Source organism: Lepisosteus oculatus, chromosome 4, assembly GCF_040954835.1.
Source record: "Lepisosteus oculatus isolate fLepOcu1 chromosome 4, fLepOcu1.hap2, whole genome shotgun sequence".
NCBI lineage: Eukaryota > Metazoa > Chordata > Actinopteri > Semionotiformes > Lepisosteidae > Lepisosteus > Lepisosteus oculatus.
Window position 1 is genome coordinate 31,595,663 of NC_090699.1, and position 21,705 is coordinate 31,617,367.

Genomic DNA, 21,705 nt, shown 5'->3' on the forward strand with positions numbered 1-21,705 from the left:
GGTTTAAGAGACACATTCTAGGGAGGATGTTCCAGAGCTCTTTTGGTTGTTCTTTCTTTCTGGGTGATTGGTGTGCTGGGTAGTTGCTATCTGGGCTATCTGGGCTGTGCCATTCACCTGTAAATATGTTTTTCCAAGACCTACATGGCCTGCTTAGCCCCTGTGATGACATCATTTACTGTATCTGTCCGCAACTTGGAATTCTAGATCCCTGTGATGGCATCAACTATCTGTCCTTGCCTTGGCACACTACTGTCGGTCCCTGTGATGGCATCAACTATCTGTCCTTGCCTTGGCACACTACTGTCGGTCCCTGTGATGGCATCAACTATCTGTCCTTGCCTTGGTACACTACTGTCGGTCCCTGTGATGGCATCAACTATCTGTCCTTGCCTTGGCACTCTAGATCCCTATTGGCGCTGTGGCTTGCAGTGTGTGAACAAGACATGGATGTCTTGAGGCCTTCATCTCTGCTGTTCAAGTAAGAAGGATGCTGCAGTGAACTGATGAGACATTTTTTCAGTTCTAAATTGGGGGAGAGAAAACATGAATGGTAAAGTGCAAATGCATTAAGTCACTAATAGGGGAATGAATTACCTAAGCTCTAGAAAAGAGCAATAGACCTCTCATCAATATGAGAAAGTGTTTCCTATGCTTTTGTGTGTCGATTTAATAAGGAATTCTTTAATTTAATTGATTAACTTCACCATTAGAGGATTCATCCAGTCTTAAAACTCAGAAGTGTCAACATAACTGTCAAATAAATTAACTAAAATACAGATAGATAAGGATAACCTAGATTTGGCTGAACACGTTATATTTATGGAAAAAATAAAAGTACACATAATAATTATAAATCACTTTTATTTTCTTATTAAAATGTTTGTTTTTGTTATGTTTTCTTAACATTTCTTGACATTTTGGCACTAAATGATTTCAGCTGCCTTCAGTGGTTTTTGAAAGAATCAAGTAAAATAAAGAAACAAGTAAATACCTTTTGAAAATGAAAATATTTACATCAGATTTTTCATACAATAAAATAGACTTAAAGTTGGAAAGCAAGTGAGTCCCATATGGTGAAATGACCCAAATCCTCTTGCAGAAACCTTTTTTAAGTTGGTAAGGATACAGAAACACAGAGCAGTAGCACTCTATTTCCACAAATGTTTGAGTCATCTCTAAATAAATGGGATCTCGTGACTAATGGAGCTTTTCCCTTGAAGTTACAGAAACTTTTTTCTTAAATTGTAGCAGTTGAAAATCACCAAAAACAATAGGAAGATTCAACAAAAGCAAGAATGCTTCTCAATGAGCAAAAAATAAAACACTAGTAAGTTACAAATAAAAACTGAAATTGTTCTGTGGGCTATCAAACAAAATTAACACCAAATTCAAAGTCATATCAATGCCCTCTTAAAAGCTTTCAGATTGGTGATCCTGAAAGTGATACAAATGACCATATAAACATATTTTGAAATATACAACTATTAAAAACAAAACTCAGCATCCTTACACATTGAGCAAATTATATACTGTAGGTTACTGAAAATAATAGCAGTTTTTCCAGAATAAATGGATTCAAGCAACATCTTATTTTCTCAATAGCTTTCTTCTATTACTAAAAATAGATATATAGTAAAAATACTATTTAAAAAATGAAAATTCATATCAACATACATCAAAACAGTTTAACTAATTAGAAAAGTCTTAGAAAAAAATGAATGCATTGACCATTAGTAGGCATGAAAGGTAGATTCCAACTAAATAAAAAGAGAAATGAAAAACACTTTTCTGTTTTCTGGCAAAACTGTATAAAATTATCTATACACCATAATGTAGATTAAAAGTCAGCTTTTTATAGCCATAGAATCTCACAATATGATGTGAAACAATATTTCACAAAAATAAAGCAGTGGAAATGGATGGGACTGGGATGCTCTGTAGAACCAAAATGTTACAAGGCTGTAATAAGAAATTATAAATAACAGAAGATACATTTTTAAAGCTAGGGGAGTTTTTTTTTAATGGACAGTGGGTCATTTATGTTCAGTTACACATTTTAAGCCTTAATTTGTAGTCTTACAGATGTAGAATCTATTGTGCCAACAATAATGCCCAATAATGCTCAAGTTTTATACTTATTCGCTCCTCTGACGCACAACGTACATGCCTACAGAAATATTCAAATACTGTACGTATACAGTACATACATATTTGCAAATATACAGTAAACTCATTGAATAGTTAGTAGTTACAAGGTCAGCAAGGCAAAACTGTGTATTAAAATGTTTTTAATATGTGTTTAGAGTAAAAAAAAACATACCAAATAAAGCGAAATTCTATGGGAACAGTCTTATTTATACTGTAGATCAAAAGTAACCATTCTTAAGTTTTTAGATAGATAATACTTTATTAATCCCGTAGGGAAATTGCTGAAATTTTATACTAAAATGTATTTTTTTGGTTTGTGTTTCAATAATAAAATGTTAAATATAAATTCCATTAAAAAGACTTGTAAATGTGTAGCTGATTTTGTCAACATTTTTTTAGATGAGTTTGTTAAATATTTTAATTTTAAGTATTTGTAAATGTGAAAATACATGCAGTTCAATCATTTATGGTTTCAAGATATTTGTTTAAGCATACTGTGCAAAAACGGTTTGATAGATTGTAATAAATGGAATTAGGGATGGAATTCAAGGTTCCATAATACTACACAATACACATAGTAAAAAGAATAGCTATGAGTGGCATATTATGTTCCACATATAAAAAGAAAATGTACAAAACCATGAATTACATAAACATTGTTATAGGTTAGTTGCACCACAATTACCACGAAAACCCCATAGTCACAGCAGAAACACACATCAGGTTAGTACATTCTAAAGTCATACTAAAATTGCAAAGTTGTCCCTTGTGGTTGAAGTTCAGTAATGAATTTCCATAAGTAATTACACACAGTATGGGTCAAACAAACAAGAGTCTTATTGTTAAGTCTTGAGGTTATTAGCGGCGATAATAAGATTGTTTTCATTATTCATAATTATTTCATTTCGGAAGAGGTCAACAGTATGGCCCGTGATTTGTTTTGGGGGTAGTCACCTTACTCCTCTAAATTATATTTTGATCAGTTGTGAATCCTATCATGAATTTGCAAGGTTCTTAGCATGCATTTGAAAATGGTCAAGAAAGGATCTTTCAAAACGTCAAACTAAAAATCAAATTCTTAACTGGGGTTTGTACAGTACCTGAAAGCCAAGCAAATGTATTTCTTAGAACTAAGGGATTAGAGTTAAAACAAAAGGCAAGTCCATTCCACCCCTACAAGTGCACTGGCATTATGTAAATAAGGATAAGATGTTTTTAAAATAGCAAAGGGAATTTTTACATCTTTAAGCTCCTCATAAAAATAAAGCTTAATCCACAGGTGACACATTTTACATATACAGTACCATTTGCACAGCCTGGAGGGGGTTTCAAACAATAAAAAATTCAGAAATTAATATTTCAATAAGAACAACTGATTATAAATAAGCAATATATTAAAATATTTTCAGGCCCACTGACATCCTGTCAAATGTTTTTGTGGTGGCAATTTTCTAATAATGAAAGCCAGACTGTGATGAGATTATAAAATATGAAAATGTCTTGATTTAGAATCTGTAGCAAGTCTCTCATATTTTATTTTTCATTTTTCTGAATATATGTGTAAAAATGTATTTAAAGGAGTATATTGTGTCATCGGTGCCTCTGACAGGCTCAGTTCTCTACAGTGTATATTCCATATCATGCTTGTTGTTTCCTCAGATTTCTACCAGCATTGATAATAAAAGGGTTAACAAAGGCTTCTGAAAAAACATTCCAAAGCTCACTATCATAAAGTTGGCCATGCCAGAAAATTAACATGAAACTGAAAAGAAATATCTTGAATCTGAAAAGAAAGGAAGACATGTGGTTCAGTATATCAGTCAGAAACTATGTCTGTGTCAACTGTTATTTCCACTTTACAGTAAGTGACTTCAGCTGACAAAGAGCTTCTGAGAAAGTCTGAGAAAGAATTTTCTGTAGTGAGCACAACAAATGCTGCTTTCAGGAAAAATAAACTTTAGAATGTTACACAGAACATACTTAAGCCTGAACCAGCAAGCATGGTAAAATTAGGAAAATAGAGATAATATACACAACCCCTTCAATCTGTGACTGGAACAGGCATTAGTGATGCAGAACAATACATTATCATATCATATAGAAAGTCATAGCACTGGCTTTAGACAAAAACTCACCACAAATCTGGTGCCTTCCGATTACAAAATCAGAATGCCAACTCCAAGACATTTCTGGAGCTGGGATTCAAAAGGGACTATTTTTTACTTAATTTAGAGAGCTTTTCCATAACTAAAATTTGGAAACTAAAGGACCAACCATGAAAAAAATTTCACTCAAACTCTACACGTGACTGAAAATCCTCAAGGCCAGGGAATACAAGGTACAATTTGAAGAATATAGCGACATTAAAAATGATTGTTACAGTATGTGAGAAAGAAATATACACAATCAATGTCTTTTTCATTCATGGATTACTTTAAAAATTAAGGAAGTCACTATCGAACAAAACATACTGTTCCGTATATTCAAAAATACTTTTAAAGAATTATACAAAATTACTTAATAAAAAGTAGATTATTCTGACTATCATTTAACAAATAATACTGACATAATTTCCAAAGGGAAACCGCCTGCAGTTCTGGTTGGACTCCAAAATGTAATATATTATAATTAACCCTTTCACTGCCTGTATAGTATGTTATGGGTCCCTTTACATGTGGAATTGTATATTTTTTAGTTTTCAAAAACATCCATGTATGGGGCCTCATTTGTCTTTCTTTATACCATGCAGGGATATACATGTACAGTAAGAGAGGGATTTTGAAGTGTAAGTAAAAACAGTCTTGTTAAATTGTCAAACCAGATATGTTAGTTTTCTTTATTATTAGCTATGTAGTTATGCCTATCATTTCCAGCACTTTCACACCAAATTGACTTTAAACTAAACACATTTTATTTGTGTAAATGCTTTGTTAAGTGTTTTAAACTTGAAGAAATTTCAATTAAACATGCCTTTTCAGTCTATTTTGTTTATCTTGTTTACACATTTTGTCATACTAAAATATGGTCCAAAATATTTGCGCCTTGCACTCTGTGAGATATAAATGTGTGGAGCAGCTGATTCTGAGTGTCTTACAGTACCAGGACACCTCAGTGAGAAATAAGAGGGTACACTCTCTCAAAAAAGGTTCAGCATGCAGAAGAGGGTGTTCAGAATGGTGAAAACATTTGTGATGACACAAAGACCTTAGGATTAAGAGGTTCAGTCTCGTAATGAGACAATATAAAATAACATTAAACATTCTGAAATAGTAAATCGACAGCTGCTGTGTGAGGTTTTCAGTTATCCTGGTTAAATAGCATGGGATAGATAGATTAGATATCGGGGAACAGAAAGACCTGCACTAGGTTGGGAAGGTTGATAACAGCAGGCTTGGGCTGCCTTCAGCCCTGGTTTCCTCCTTTCCCCATAGTAAAAGGGATTCTGTGTGTGTGGATGCTCCCACACCACCCTACTGTTAATGTGGATCAGCTTCATGTAATTAAAACAAATGAGTGACAAACAGTACTGTACTCTACAACTACGGTACGTGGAGTGTTATTCATAGAGGCATCAATAAGCCAAAGAAAAACTAGAGGTGTGCGAGGGTTTCATTAGAAGAAAAGATAATTAAAAAAATATTAATACTCAAAGCATTTAAAATGTTCAGAGTGATTTGACAGGATGGAGCCCAGCAACAATAGTATATAGCAAGCAAACAAGTTCACAAAAATGCTTGATGACAATAGGAATGCTTGTGCAAAACATATTCTACACTAATCTTTAAAACAATAAACTGGAACAGGCCAATGAATAAGATCAGAAAAGCATTGAGTAAAGAAATTAAACCACATGGATCAGTGCTCGGTTTATTTTTCAGATAGAAAAATGCTGACTTACCTCTACTGTAAGAGATTAGAACTAAGTATTATACAGTACTGTGTGACTAAAAGGAAGTGAATATTTAGGTTGGTGTCAATATGAAGACTGGGTTACAGAGAAAACAAACTTTTCAAATGATTTCCTCTGCTTTTGCAATATATGAATTGAAAGAACATGTATGGTGGTAATGCTATGTTTAAGGTAATGAATAATAGTGATAATAATATACTATGGGCTATGAAATAGTCCGGCTGCAGGTTGTTTTAAGGACGTGTTAAATTAGACTGTCAGTGTGGCATCTGTCAATTCCGGACTGATTCAATTCAATTCCAGTGGGTGAAAGAACCTTTTGTGCACCTCTGCAATGATGGAACTCATTACCTAAATCCATTAGAAACTCTGTGTCTGCTGGTACTTTTAAAATTCAATTAAAGTCCTAATGATTCTCTGAAGCTTTTAACATACAATTTAGCTTTACTTTTATCTTCACAAATGTAATGCATTTTCTCTTGCTTTTGTTGTATAATACCAACCAGATAGTAGACAGTGCTTTGAGGTTCTAGAAAAAGTAATACAATTGTATTGGAATTATTATTCAATATAAAGATTTAATATGCAAGATTTTCTTTTAAATGTTCTTATTAATTATAAATCAAATGTTTACAGATTTGCGGGGATGCTTAACTTTTTTTCTCTACAAAAAAGGAAACTATACAGCTCTTTTTCATTTCAGAACCTTATCAGTTATTAGGAATGGAGCATCTATAGACTTTTGAATGAGGTGTGAAGGTGAGGCAGGTGTCTAGTAAGCCCATATTTCTCAACACATTGAAGGATTAATGAATAATTGTAGGAGTGCTAAAAAAGGCCTTCTGTCAGACTTGCTCACCTAAACATTTTCAGGAAAAACAAGATTGTGAACAACCTTTATACTACTTGTTATTTTAATGAAGGGGTAGGGATAGGTTAGTGCAGGACTTGAGCTGAGTAAAACCGAAAGGTGATGAAGCTTTTGTGTTTCCTCCTAATTGGCATCTGTTTAGGGTTAGGACAGTGCAATTCCATACCTAAACTGACTCTTGATAAATGCACTCTTTGAAGTTTTTCCAATTTCCAGCAACAATGTCTTTAATGACTAGCCAATATCCATATACTTTCTGTTCTGTATTATTGGCATTTAGGCTTCATATCAATACTCAATGTTGTAATTCAAAAGCTTAGAAAACAAAGCAACAACAACTCAATTTACATAACTTTGCTTATTGCTCATTTCACCCATAATTCATATATTTTCTATTTTTAGGTTTTAAAGATAAACACTAGTATTATGGGAAAAATGACATCAGTCTAAAAAGACATGAGTAGAATCTGTTGTTTTATTTTGTTAAGACGTAGGACTCCTGCTTAATTATAGATTTCAGATATTTATATATTATTTTTGTAGAATATAACAGGGTACACTGTAAACATTAGGCATTTCCTTTAATTGGTGAAAACATTCAGAAAATAAGAAGTGTTCAGTTAATATATGCTAAATCTATGTTTCCAGGAGTGTTTGAATTTAGACATCTGCATTCTTATTGGACACTGAAAAAATGTGTTTACAAAAAAAAAATACCACTAAAACATACAGATGAGAATTTATTAGACCATTTTTGTTATTAATTAGTGTTGTCTGCATTGCTCCCAAAAATGTTTCTCCTATTATATAAAATGGGATTTGGACCATAAAGCATAACTGAGTAATTGATCACTTAAAAAAGTTGTTTTTTTTCTAAAAGTGTTTTGATTGTGACTGGCCACCACCACAGAGAATGTAATGGATTATGAAAGGGCCAAGGAAAATCTACTAGAACTGCAATAATAGATTGACAGAGGTAGTGGCAAAAGCAGTAGAAATAGTCTCCCTGTTATGCTGCTGTTATGTGAGCACATACAGTATTTCTGTATTGCTTTTTAATAGAATAATGTAACAGGTACAGCCCTTCATGCACTGGATGATGTTTTAGATCAGTCTGTGTTTTGGAAAGAAAGCACTTTCGCATGTGTTTTAAGTAGGACTTGCTAGTTTCTAAACCTTCCAATTCATTGTTTTAGTGTAATTTAGCACAAGTGCCTTCTTAGCTATGTATGGGATTAATATGTAATCCAATTTCTTCCACGTTAACCAGTTAGACATGACAAAAGACTCTGAAATATACCAGGAGGTGTGATAGAAAATACCATGAAATAACATATTACAAGCATTGGAAACATATCTGCTGGGCTTACAGTACATACATCGGAGGCACCTTTAACTTTTATAATTTGTCTGAAGAGAACTGGAGTGATTTTCATAAAGGCCCTACTGGTGTCCAAAGTAGTCTAATGCACTACTAACGTACTGTAGAACAGATTGAAAAATTAATCATGCATTGTAATAGAAAACCATTTAAATGTCCAAGGGAAGGTGGATAATATTCATACAAAGAGTATCTTTATCTATACTGTACATCTACTGCTCCTATTTCCTCTTTATCTTTCTCTGTCTTGCAATACATGTATTATTTCATAGGTCCCAAACTTAATGTATTACTTAACATGAGAACTGGCAGTGAGAGGGTTAACTCAGGAATCATCTAAAGCAATTGTCTGGCGGAAATACAAGAACATCAAGATGACATATGTCCGTTCTGTGAGCTGCTCTGAATTAATGAATCACAGTTGTTAGAATAAAATAAAAACAAACAGGAAAGACACTATAAAAAGTTCATGTTCTTTCACATAGTGAATAAAATAACAAAGCATACAAAACTCAAGAAATGCATCCATTCCCTGGACTTCCATTCTCCATGATGTCTTCAATAAATAGAAAAAAGGCAAAGCCCTTTTTTTCCAGTCATATTGAAGCCAACCTGCTCGCTGCTGCCTCCTCCTGTAGCTATCCAAAACTACAGTGATGGTGGGCTGCAACTGGAAAACCCACGAATCCCAAATGAATCTGTGCAAACTCAAGGATTCTTCCAGGTTTGTGCAAGTTCCATTCGGCAACTTCATCAAGGTCATGTCCTCCAAGCATTGCCTTGTCAGACGTCTACTTCTTTGCCAGCTGAAAAGGTGTTTGACCCTTTTGGCAATAAACAGAACATTTTTTTTACTCGTTATAAAACATTTGTGTTTTTTGTGTTTAAGGGAAGACCTTAAAGCAAGCCAAATTCTGATTTAACACCATGCATTCAGGACAATACACTTTCCATGTGAAAAAAAATTAAAAATGAAATAATCTTTCATATAAGTCCCATTAGGTATTTAGTACCAGAATGTAAAACTGTTCACTGCACATTCATTTGATTTTTCCTTCACAAAACTATACATTTCAATGATAAGGGAAGGCCACAGATACTTAGGCTTTCATCAGTGATCAACAAGTTATTAAAGAGCCAGAAATGCAGGTGTACAAGTCATCTGTTCCTGATCTGTTTTAGTGAACCTTGCTGATTTTGCCAGAGATTCAGCTTGAATTAAGTTTTTCCCCATCAACTCACACACCAGCAAGCACAAGTTAACTCAAGTCATTCCAATACACTTCATGCAGGTTCAGCCAGACTATCCTGCAAAACGTCAGCTGATGAAAAATGCAGGTGTTGGACACAAAACCCTCTACCTTCTATATTAACTATAGAATTTCTGATTATAGGCTAATATAAAAGGGGATGGACAGCAAGGATTGTACTGGATCATAATTTCATTAACCAGCTGCACATTAAATATTTCTTGCCAACGTCCATATTTATTAAAGAAAATGAATGAATACTGTATATGATTGAGCAGGAAAGCTGCGAAGCCTTTTTTTTAAAGTACACTGTATTTTATTATACGTATTAAAGCTAGTTATAAAAACATTTAAAATTTAACTAAAAAGTATTTTTAAAATAAACATCTTCTTTTACTTTGAAATCTTTTATACAGTCTGGCTGTGTTACTGTAGCTTCAGTAGTTTGATAGTTATGTGTATATCGCACTCAGGAAATCTCCCAATATCGGGCTGTCTCAATGATCAATGGATAAGGCTAGCTGGTTTTAGCTAAATCAGTAGCTAATGTACTAACTATTATGTGACTTTGAAAACTTTGAAGCTCAGTACAGTAATTTTAATAATGCAAGGCTTTTAAATATCCAAAACATTATTTGGGGGTATTCTATGAGATCAGAGACATTTTCAAAAAATGATGCATAATCCTAACAGACTTTTATTGTATTGCACATTGCAGTCATATCTTTGTCTATCTAAAGCATGTATTTTGATATGCTGTATACGGTACTCTTGATATTGGAAGTATCAAAAAACTATATGTCAACAAACAGCATATTCCAGAATAAGCAGCATTACTTGACAAATTAAATTTGAGGGAAATTAAATCAATTTAATTTAAGCCATTCAAATGCACATGTAACAGAGGTCTGATTTAATGTGGCTCCCAGTCCCCCTTTTCAGACTTCCAAGTGAAAATGTTTGCTATATAGATTAGCCATGTCTGGTTATGATTTTATTTTACTGTTACTTATATTTTAACTGATGGATGAGGTACTTTTATGAATAGTAGCAAAGAACAGTGTACAGTGGTAACAGATCACCACATAGCAAGCAGCAGTATTTAAAACGTTCAGTTAAAGTGTTCAGATTCCTGCTTAAAAATGATGATATGAAATATAGTATTTGCTGAGAAAAGAAGACACAAAGCAGACAAAAAAATACAATTTGAGAACCTGATCCTTGAAGAAGATGACAGAATCAGGCTCTGTACACAGGCAACAAATGCCTCACAATAATATTCATTTCACCAAGACAAAACTTTAAAAAAAATAATGATAATATTCTTGCCTTGCCTCTTCCACCTACTGCCAAAAGAGAAAATAATATCTACTGTGTTCAAATACCATCAAGAAACTTTTTTGCTGTCTTGGTGAAAGAACCAAACCTTCAGCAGAGGCTGAACCTTCTTAGTTAAACCCTTGTTGATATGAAGAATGGAAGACCATAAAATTAAGGCCACAAAAATAAATGTGGAACTAAGTTCATATGAGACTAAATATGTCATAGGTTATAAGTTAAATAAAAATAAAGGGAACAAGTTTTCATCTGGTTTTCCAGTGCTTTTTTCTGGTAAAATGCCAGAATGATACAAGAATCTGCTTCTGTTTCCATGATATTGTATATCAATTGCAGTGTAAATTAAATATTCCCTTTTAGTTTGAAATAATTCCGCTGTTGACTAATTGATACACAGGAACAGAACTTCAGGGGATTATATAGCTTAGCATTAATTTCCTGGGAGGATTTAACTAGGTTTAACTTGGAAAGCTCGAGCTTCATCAATTCATCAGCACCAAGCTGTATGGCAGCACGGTCCATCAATACTGTGATACAATAAGTTAATAGGCAATGTTCCTTCACATTATGCACAAATATCATGCAAATGCTTTAACAGTATTTTTTTTTTCTGAAAACAAACTTAGTGTATCAATGCAAAGGTTAAAAACTCCAGTACACAAATATTAACCAAGAATAAAAATAAAATTAAAAAGTCTGTACAAAAACTGCACATATTAAAATAGTACAAAGTTTTTTCATCCATAAAAAGCACAGAAAGTACAAAAATAAATATTTTATATACAATCACACATGCCACTCCAGGATTAACATCACTGCAAAGAAATGGAAAGCAAAAAAAGTTAAATTAGTTCAAGCAAAAAATCACAAATACAATCAAATCATTCCACTGAGTAAGAAAGTGGATGTTTTCATTTTGCAAGTGACTATTTTGTAGCCATAACTGTGTTCATTTCTGCTCCGAATACTGTTTTAAAAGTGTGCTCTAGACAAAAGCCCTGATCTAAACCTTAAAAATATTGACTCTGCAAGAGAACGCAGAAAACAGTGATGCTGTTCTTACTGTGCTTCCAGATAATCTGTATCAATTCTGGCTTGACAAACAACTAAGACCAGATATTTCTCTGTAAGCCCTGTTTTTTTCCCACAAAGTGCACCAGCATTACTGAACAGAAAGCAGAAGAAACCATCTGAGAGAAAAAATAATTTTCCTCACCCTTACCTGTCCTACATTATTATTTCTTATAGTAACTGTTACTGCGCTTGGCAAGATAGCACTGAAGAAACAAAATTACTATACTGCAATGAAGGATATGTGTTGTAAATGCAGGCAAATGTTAGCCGAATGGGGAGGCCAATAAAACGCTTACTATTCCTGTACTAATGAACTGATCCTTTCAATGAAGGAGAGGTCCTTTAGCACTGAGAACATAAACATAGTAACCTGTTAGGAGACGGAAGTAATCCAGTATTAACAATTCATGTCAGTCTTAGTCTCATACTGTAACTTTATGTTAAACATGCAAGAAGTTCAATGTCTTTTAGTTTAAAGAGATGGGAGGCTGCTTTGTAATTTGTTGCAATATCTCTCTCAAAACAGCATTGGGCCAAGATGCAAGAAAAACCATTACAGAATCTTTCATAAGCTAATAAAGTCAGTTTTCTTACTTTATTCCAGCATCCTGGAACTGGCAAGCCATCATCTCCCTGTGGAAACATAAAGCAATAAAGTGAGAAAGACAAACATACTGTAAAATACTGCCTGCAGAACAGAGGCAATCGTATCATGCAGACTATTTTCAAGTCAAAGCGTGAAGTTCCATGTGAAATAAAAATGCAGATTTCCTTGTGTTATTTACTCAGGTTCACATACAGTACAGTATTTTAACTTAAGATTTGAACCAAAAGACTTTGTAGTCATTCCAACACTCATTACAATTGAATCAATGATTACTTTCAAACCTAAAGGAGGATTTGATTTGACAGAATATTAAAACCAATCTGTGACCTGTCAAAGTGCCTTCTAACCTGCTCAGCCTTAAGTTTTTATTTCCATGCATCTTTTAAACAAAGCATGCCTGTTATAGCTGTACAGTACATGTTTCAAAGGGGGATAGCAGATGGATTCTCTTTTTAACATGTCATTTTTGCACTTGTCACAAGAGGAAAATAGAATCTAACATTATTGCTAAACAAAGCATATAGTGGACTGGTTTCTGACATGAATGCTATGCTGAGTTTCTAGTTCCTCATAAAAAAGGTTGCCTAATCACATTGTGGACATGGAGCTTGTAAAATGAATTGTGATAGTTGTGTGAATTGGGAGTTATCAACAGAGATGGAAGAAAATTGTCTAATTTCGCTAAATATTTCAGAAAACTCTTCCTTAATAAAATTATGATGGTAGGGACTCTTTAAAATCTTTATCTAGCAAGAAAGATGTGGATGCCTCGCACGCAGGATTTGAAAAATGGGCGAGCCGTGAAGGCATTAAAATTAGATACCCTTAACAGAAGTTTTATATTAAAAAGGTTAAAGGAGATGACTTTCAAAAGATTATGCACAAATTTAAATTGTCCAATTGCGGTTTTCACTTTGGAACAGTGAATTGGAGGGAAAGCTGGTGTACCGCTCTTTATTTTATTGCAAGGAAAGAAAAAAAGAGGTCAGTGCTGCTTTGTCTTGCAAAAGCACAACCAAGGATACTATAAAACAATTTTGACCAATATTGTCAAAGGGTGATTTGTGCAGGATATAAACTTTTACAAACATTGAACACACTTTCACCGTCATTGCATTCACAGAAATCCCCTGGCAGGGGTGTACAGTCAATATGCATTTGAGGGGCATAGCTGTGAAATTAAGAGTTCCTGTAAGGGCAGAAACGGCTGACAGCTGTGTTCTATGATTGGAAAAAAAGACAAATAAGCACACCATGCAGGAAGGGAAGGGAACACCATACCACAGGGCACGGGGCATCGAGCCCATCCAGGCCTGGCAAGCCTGGTTCACCTTTCTCTCCCTTAAAGCCACGGAATCCCTGTTTGCAAAATCAATGTCCGTCATTATCCAAGGATTGTTTGCTTAGAACCCGCTTCTATCACATCCCAAGACACAACTGAGACAGTAACACTGGAACTGCAGGGATTCAAAAAGAGCTTTTGGATGTTAAAACTCAAAACTATGAACAAAACACAATTCAGCCCTAGAAAATGAGCTCAGTTTTTGAGTTTCCGATTGGAATGTGTTGTGCTGTGTTTAAACCTCACCGTGAAGTATTAACCCGATATGAATGTGCAGTGCAACAGCTCACGTCTTTATTGCCAGACTCCTGTGCTCTTCTTGATCCCATCATTCCCAAGACTGAACACCCCGAAAAGTCAAGGTTTGTGTTCCATCTGTTTCCACACTCTATAACTCAATCTGATATTTTATCCTTACTCCCACCCTGAGGAGGTGCTGGGACAGGGGACACCCCAAAAACTCCTTTTAGACATTTTCTTCTTTTTTACATTTTCTGTACAATTGAATATCTGTAAGATCTTTAAGATTTACAGCACCGCAGATCTTGACAGAAATCCGTGAAACAGTGGAAGCTTAAACCTTAACATATTTAGGGGTCTTCTTGTGTTCTATGCTTAGAAGGCAAAAGGAGGGAGACCTCATTAGAAGGCAAAACCTAGGCTACAATTTCACTTCAAATACAATTACATGAGTCTTGTAGATTTGATATAGTGTATACCTGATACAAGATATGACACTATGACATGAAAAGTATAGGGCAGTAATGCCCCCTTTATATTTAACTTCAGTGAAGTGAAATGAACTGCATTTAATTAAATGCAGTGCAACTGCTCTTGGTTTCTTTAACGCACAAGCTCCCTCCTTTTCCCTCCCACTGGACATTTAATAAAAGACATACCAACGGACAGGGTGCATCTAATCCAGGTGCTCCTTGGTCTCCCTTATCCCCTTTGGCCCCCCTGTTGCCTTTCTTGCCCCTCTCCCCCTGCAATAACAGTGCATTTGAAAACAGGCTTTAGAAGACCTCTCTGCCCACAGGACAACATGAGATCCAGAAATAGAAAGCACAAAAATTTCATTTCAAAGAAATTTTGATTTATTCAATATGGAACTTTGAGATTTTAGAAGTATACGTAACGTTAACATCATGTACGTCGTAAATAGACCTCATTCTAAGATTAAACATTTTTTTTTACAGAGAAAACAGTTACTGATCTGGGAAATTAAGAGGTTGACAAAGCAGACCGTTAGAGAGAAGGGATACAGTCCAGTGCTATTGGTGAGTGGATATATTTTGTATGTACATACTTTACTTTATACTAAACTCTCTTGTGAAAAAACACATATGAATCTTTGTAAAGAAAATAAAGTAGTTATAGAACTCATATTTTCTAAAGTGCACACTGTACATTTAGGCAGTAGAAAATAAGCCGATAAACAGACAAACTGCCATGGTACACTAATGTATTTGGAGCTACACAACAGACATCCATCCACTGAAAATGTGTAATTGTTAATTTCTCACATTATTTATGCAAATACTGCAGATTAAGGGAGTATACAACTACAGTTTAATGGAATATCATTAAGAAACTTCCTTATTGTTTCACGCAATTTAATTTTATTTAATTTTTTAATTTTAATTTATAGTGAGATTTTAGTGATATTTTGTTCAAAATTGTTTTGCCTTATAGCAACAGCATGAATCCTGTTCTTGTCCTAAGAACTTCAGATATACTGTATATACTGTATAGTTTTAAGCCAAGCTATTTCAACTAAATGTAACTGAACAATGTAATTTTCAAAGCCCCAGTACAGCTAAATCAATCTTTGAAAGGTGGGATCCATGACTGATCCTGTGAATTTGTGTTTTTGAAAGCCTTTCATGGAAACAAACTAAATCTACAAATAAGCTCCAAATTATTTTTACATTTCTGATTTTTCACTCTATAAGTAGCCAAGTAATGGGTACAATAATAACGTTAAACACATTTGTCACATTTCAGATGATGTAGCAACTAAGGAGGTATTTCCTTTGTTTTTTTTATGCTGAGTGGGTTTAGAAATGATGCACTGAGATATTGCTATAAAATACATCAAGGAATGGATGAAAATAAATCTGGCTGGGATTATTCCCAGTGGTACAGTCATTAAATACCAAGGGCAAAAACTAATTTTAATTTGAAAGCTTTCATAACAAATTCATTTTAACTGCCATTTTATAATGTTCCCTATTTACAGATTAAATTAACACTTTGCTTTCAATTTTTATTTTAAAACACAAGATCCTTCTGCTTTAAGACAGGGAAAACCAAGCACACTTCTCAATTAATGAAAAGTGGAAATGCTGTGCTTAGGCTAAACTTAAATATTTCATGTGCGGAAAAGGGAATTCCACTCACCAAGGGCAGGGGAGTGTAGCTTCGGATTAAGAATAAAAGGGAAAGACTTAAATATAGGTATCAGAAAAAAAAGATTAAAAGCAGGTTTGGGGGGTAAGTGATAGGAGAGGAGGATATTAACCCAGGCTAAACATTAGAATGCAGGAGACCAGGGGACAAAGGGAGAGAGGACGACCCGGGACAGAGCCAAGAGACACAGAGCAGGGTGGAGGGGAGGAAAGGGGATAGGAAGACCTGTGGAAACAAAGGAAGACAGGAAAGAGTAAAACAGCATACAGTAGGTACCATTTTCACCCACAGCACTTTCAGCTGGCCACTGGACTGACTAAAGCTTCCAGGAAGAACCCTGGAATTCACTTAAGTTACTCTGTTCCACCTTTGATACAGGAACAGAAGAAAGGAGGTCATCCTGCCTACTGTATACTGCATGTCTTTGACAGTGGGATTATTTGTCAACAACAAAAATATTGAATTGTTCAGTTTTATGAAATATTGCTAAACACTGCCACTGACTGGATAACTCCAAGTAGGATTTGACTGTCTATATATGAAGTATGCACAAAAACATATTCATGGGTGTTCCTGTCACGACAGAACCAAAAATCTCTTTTCAAATAAGCACGGCTCCATTAAAAACATATGTATCTTTATTACCCTAATGTACTTTGAAGCTATAAGGCCATCTGAAATTACTGAGCACAACAGTAATGCACTTAAGCTATGTAGTTATTAATAGGCCAAATATGAACTGCATGACCATACTTCTTAACTAAGAATTACGTTAGTTGAATGTTAATGGGTAAACAGAAAATGGGAAAACTGTGCTATAAAAAAATCAAAAACATTTCTAAATACATGAATCCACCACCTTCACTACAATAGTCAACATGCCAGTCAAAGAGCATTCCCGACTCAGCAAAGCTTTTATGAGTGAGAAGACCATAAACCAGCAAAGGTGACAGTATTTACTTCTCTATTGAGCAGGGCATTTCAGTTTTAGGGAGCTGGTTTAAAGACCACTCTCACTTTCTTTACTTGTGGAACCAGTTATTTGCTTTATACAGATATTTTTCTAGATGACTAAAACAAAAAAAGACACTTTATTTAAGGTCTAGCCTTCAGCCAATAAAGAATAATTAAAACTGAGACTTAAGTAAGTTTCAATCTGTCATATTAATTGCTTTGCATTTGAGAAATGGCCAATTTGGTTTGAATAAAAGCATTTTGAATATGCACTATAGAAATACAGTATATAAATGAAGAGGTCATAATCTTCAATTAATTGTGGCATAGTTATATAGTTAGAATTTACAAGACAATAATTAGGCAAAATAATCCTGTCTCGTCTGATTGTTTTATATCACAAGATATAAACCCTAATTTTGCTACAGGGTGCAGCATATTTTCATGCATATTGAAAAACACTTTGGTAGCAATAACAGTTTCACTACAAAAACTGTTTCTGGTCCTCTTGTTGTTAAAATAAATTTTGTGACCACCTTAGCTAAAAATAACTGATTATTTCAGTTCTTTCTTTGAATGTGCAAGCTCAAATATAAAGAGACTAGTCTAAAATTCATGCATGAGCTTAGAACCTAAGAATACTAAAGTTTATCACAGAGCTAATATGTATTTGTCTTAAAAAAATGAACACCGTGGAGTATATTATAGATATAAAGAAAAAGTACAATCATTATTTAATTTAAGATTGAAATGTTTTATAGGGAAATACGAGAAAAGACAACAAACTGCTTTTGTGTATGAGGAAGCCCTCTTATTTTTAACTTCTTCAGTAAACCCTTCACATTTAGTCAGTAGAAATATAGACTGAAAGAATGTACTTCATAATAAAAAAGCTTATTTATAGGACAACTACAATTTTTGCAGCAGAATCCTGTAAGAATGTGAAGACCAGAGAGCAGTTCTTTCAAATTCCCATTTGCACTAACTGAAAATGATGAGTATCATTCCTTGCAGACATGCAGTAAAACCAAAGTTTCCTTGGAGTACTAAGCATCACTTTAAAATGAAGCAAGAATTAGCATATTCTAATAACAAAAGGATTATCAAAACAACAAGTTCCAGATATTTACAGTATATACATTTTCAGCACATATTCATCTGCTACACCTCCACAAGTGTAGCTCAACAGCAGTTTGAAAGGAAAAAATACTGAACAGCAAGGTTCTCAATTTCTGCTTTTTGTTTTCAACTTGACAAGTCAATTAAACAATTCACCTACTTTTTCTTATACAGCCATAGGATTTACTTACAGTCCTTTTTACTGTTTATTAAGCATTCACTTCAGACTGGTTGCCTATAAAATCCCTTAAGGCCTGGTTAGAACTACATCAATTAGATAACTAATTATATTATTAGAAATTCTATAACAGAGAGGTTAGGCGAAACCAAAAGTCAGGCCCTAAGGAATTGAGTTTGACAACCTTGCTGTGCACTGCAGCTTCCTGGCAATTAAAGAACAATTATGATCATTGTTTATTGTACCTAACTTTGGACTCCAGGGAAACTAGCCTTGCTCAAGTCAATTAACATTTTATCTTACCCGGTTCCCTTTTAGTCCTTGTGGTCCTTGTAAACCCTGGGAAATAAAAGAGATCTTTAGGATTTACATGCACGACATGAGACCTTATTTTTGAACTCTTTGGCCCTTGTTCTTGACAATATTAAGTCCAAAGATTTGAATGACCAAAATATGTACATATATTGCCCTAGTCATGGACTTTTTCTCATTTTCTTGTTTAAGAAAAATAAAATCTTATTGACCCTTTAAAATTTAAACCAATTTTTCCATACATTATCAGACAGGTTTTACAAAACAGAATCATGCTATGCAACAAGTATACAGTTTGATGTCTAAAGTAACTTTGGTCTATCAGGTTATTTTTTAATGTAATGAATTTCCCATTTTTATATTAAGTAGAATTGGAATAAAGAGTGAAATGTCAATGAAAACCATGTGTAAATAGAATATTGTGTCCTACTGTGTCTTTACCTGCAATCATTATAACAGACTAAGAGTTTAATTATCCCAGGCTTTTTGTTGAAGGTGGGACAGATTTACACACATACAGAAAATGCACATACAGTAAAAGTGTCACAAACAATTTTTAAAGGATGTCAAAAAACATAAAAAATCCTCATAAGTTCATATGAGATCACGATAAAGTTTAAGATTTTTTTTTGTATGCCCATCCAGAAATCAAATTCAGTGCCTTTGAGTGGTATCACCATTAAAACCCTGTGATCATGCACAAGTGTGAATTAATTAATTTATTGCCTTGTGCATTTGAGATCAATCGCATGATTCAAAGGACACACTTGTAGATATCTATGATTTGCATTTGAAAAACCATGACCTCTTCAGGTGCAAGCAATATTTCTGAAATGCAAAGAAGACACTTTAAGTCAAGTGTTGTCATGCTCAGACTCATTGCCAGAGTCACAACAGAGATTTAAAAGATACATTATTCCGTACCCTTTATTAGGTCATGACAAAGATTTTCAAAAAGTAAACTGCAATTTCTTGGGCATTTATTGACCTGCTTCCACAGCTTTGATCAATGAAACATTTCCCCATCTATGAAAGACTGCTGTCAGGATTGCTTTCTGTTGCTTGTTTTATGAACACAAATCTGCTACACCAGAATGATTTATATTACCCCCAGAACAATCTGATATATTTGTTTTTCATGTACTTCTCACATCCAAGAAGTCAAAAGGTATTTAAAGGAAGATGTGGGACTTACAGGGATGCCTGGAGGCCCTATTGGTCCTGGAGCACCTGCGTCTCCCTTGTCCCCCTGCATGAAGGAAAAAGGACAGTAAACCTTTTGCCCTAAATATAGGCTTCACACCTAAGAACAAACGTGACACTTCATGTTCTTATATGTTTTTTAAATCATTTCATACCGGCTTTCATATCGGCTGTTGATCCATAACATCTTCAGGAAGCTTTCCCTTGTAATTGCACACTGTTATGCTTATATTACAAATTATTTCTTATGGCTCTGAAGTGACCCAATCAGCAAGCCAAACAAGTTTTCTTATGTTCTTAAAAAATTCCCTTTGAGCATGATGTTTTGTTCTAGATCTTGATCTCCCTGGTTTAAATCAAGGTTACAGTATATTGCTAATCTGTTGAGACCAGGATGTTCCAAAAGATAGCGACAAGTGGTCAATTCACTGACAGTATAGAAAAAAATGCAAATTTCGAATTAAGCACAAATTTGTGAAATTACTATAAGTTGCCATGTTGTTGCAAACCCCTGGTCTCGCCACAGGTGAAAGCAAGAGTTCACGCGAATTGTGACGTGCTGCGGCCCCTCCTGCTTACTAGTCACTGTATTGACTACTGTAAGACCATCTTCAAGATAATAAGTACAGGTTGTGCAGCAGATATTTCACCGAAGAAAACTGTCAACATGATCTGCACGCAGAGTTAACAAGTACAGTAATTTTCATTTATCAGCAAAACTTGAATTTAAGAGCAATATTTCTATCTATATTAAAGACATGTATTCACAAGTCTGCTTGTTTACAATGTAATAGGGCCAATAGGCATTGGAACTTTTGTTGCCTTGTTCTGAATTGTAGAATATGGTGTTGTGCATACCTTGAAATTTGTCTACTTTGTGATGTAAATTAGAGGTTTTTAGGAGTTTCTGTGTACATTTTACTTTTATTGTGAACATTTGAGATGTGCTCATCAATGCTGATTCTTTCTAACCCTGAAGTATAAACACAGCATTACAGTATTCCTTTAAGTTGGTCGGGGCTTCTTGACGTGTCGTGCAATGCATTAGTCTGTCATTAGCAGCCATGTTTGTATACACAGTAGCAATTGATTTTTAATGACCTCAGGGTATTAGCGTCCACAATCTTTTTTCAGCAATTTATTCTGTACCTAAAGTATATGTACAATACATGTACTGTATTACAGAAGCCTCGGCCTTTAACAAATTTCCACTTATTTCCTCAGTCTGCTTGTGGAGCATGAAATAACAATTAGGCTAAACTTGCACCCCGAAAGTACTCACCCTCTCTCCCTTTGGTCCTGCTGGCCCTGGAACTCCGGCTGGCCCTAGAAGACCCTAGAAAATAAGGGGAATATTACAGCTCACTGTTATCAAAGCCACAGTCATTCTCAACACAAACTAAATTGAAAAAGAAGGAAAGATAAAATTATTATAAAATCATACAATAGGTCCACAGCCAGTATTTATTTTAATATGAAATTCCAAAAACCATGGAAAAAAGAAATAGGATTATTCTGATGGTTTTCTTCCTGATATTGACTTGCAATTATATCATGCAAACAGCATGATGATCCTTATCCAAAAAAAAGACATTGATGGGAA

At 34.4% G+C, this 21,705-nt stretch overlaps 1 protein-coding gene across 1 annotated transcript in view; it reads right to left on the minus strand.

The window, feature by feature from the left end:
- Nucleotides 1-874: 874 nt before the first annotated feature.
- col13a1 (collagen, type XIII, alpha 1) overlaps nucleotides 875-21,705 on the minus strand; it is a 76,450-nt gene continuing 55,619 nt past the window's right edge. Inside the window, exons 34-39 of the mRNA XM_015346933.2 lie at nucleotides 21,385-21,438; nucleotides 20,095-20,148; nucleotides 18,891-18,926; nucleotides 14,824-14,910; nucleotides 12,570-12,608; nucleotides 875-9,137 (exon numbers count right to left, since the gene is read on the minus strand). Coding sequence (XP_015202419.2) covers nucleotides 9,105-9,137; nucleotides 12,570-12,608; nucleotides 14,824-14,910; nucleotides 18,891-18,926; nucleotides 20,095-20,148; nucleotides 21,385-21,438 — 303 coding nt within the window. The 3' untranslated portion in view covers nucleotides 875-9,104. The remainder of the gene's footprint in view (nucleotides 9,138-12,569; nucleotides 12,609-14,823; nucleotides 14,911-18,890; nucleotides 18,927-20,094; nucleotides 20,149-21,384; nucleotides 21,439-21,705) is intronic.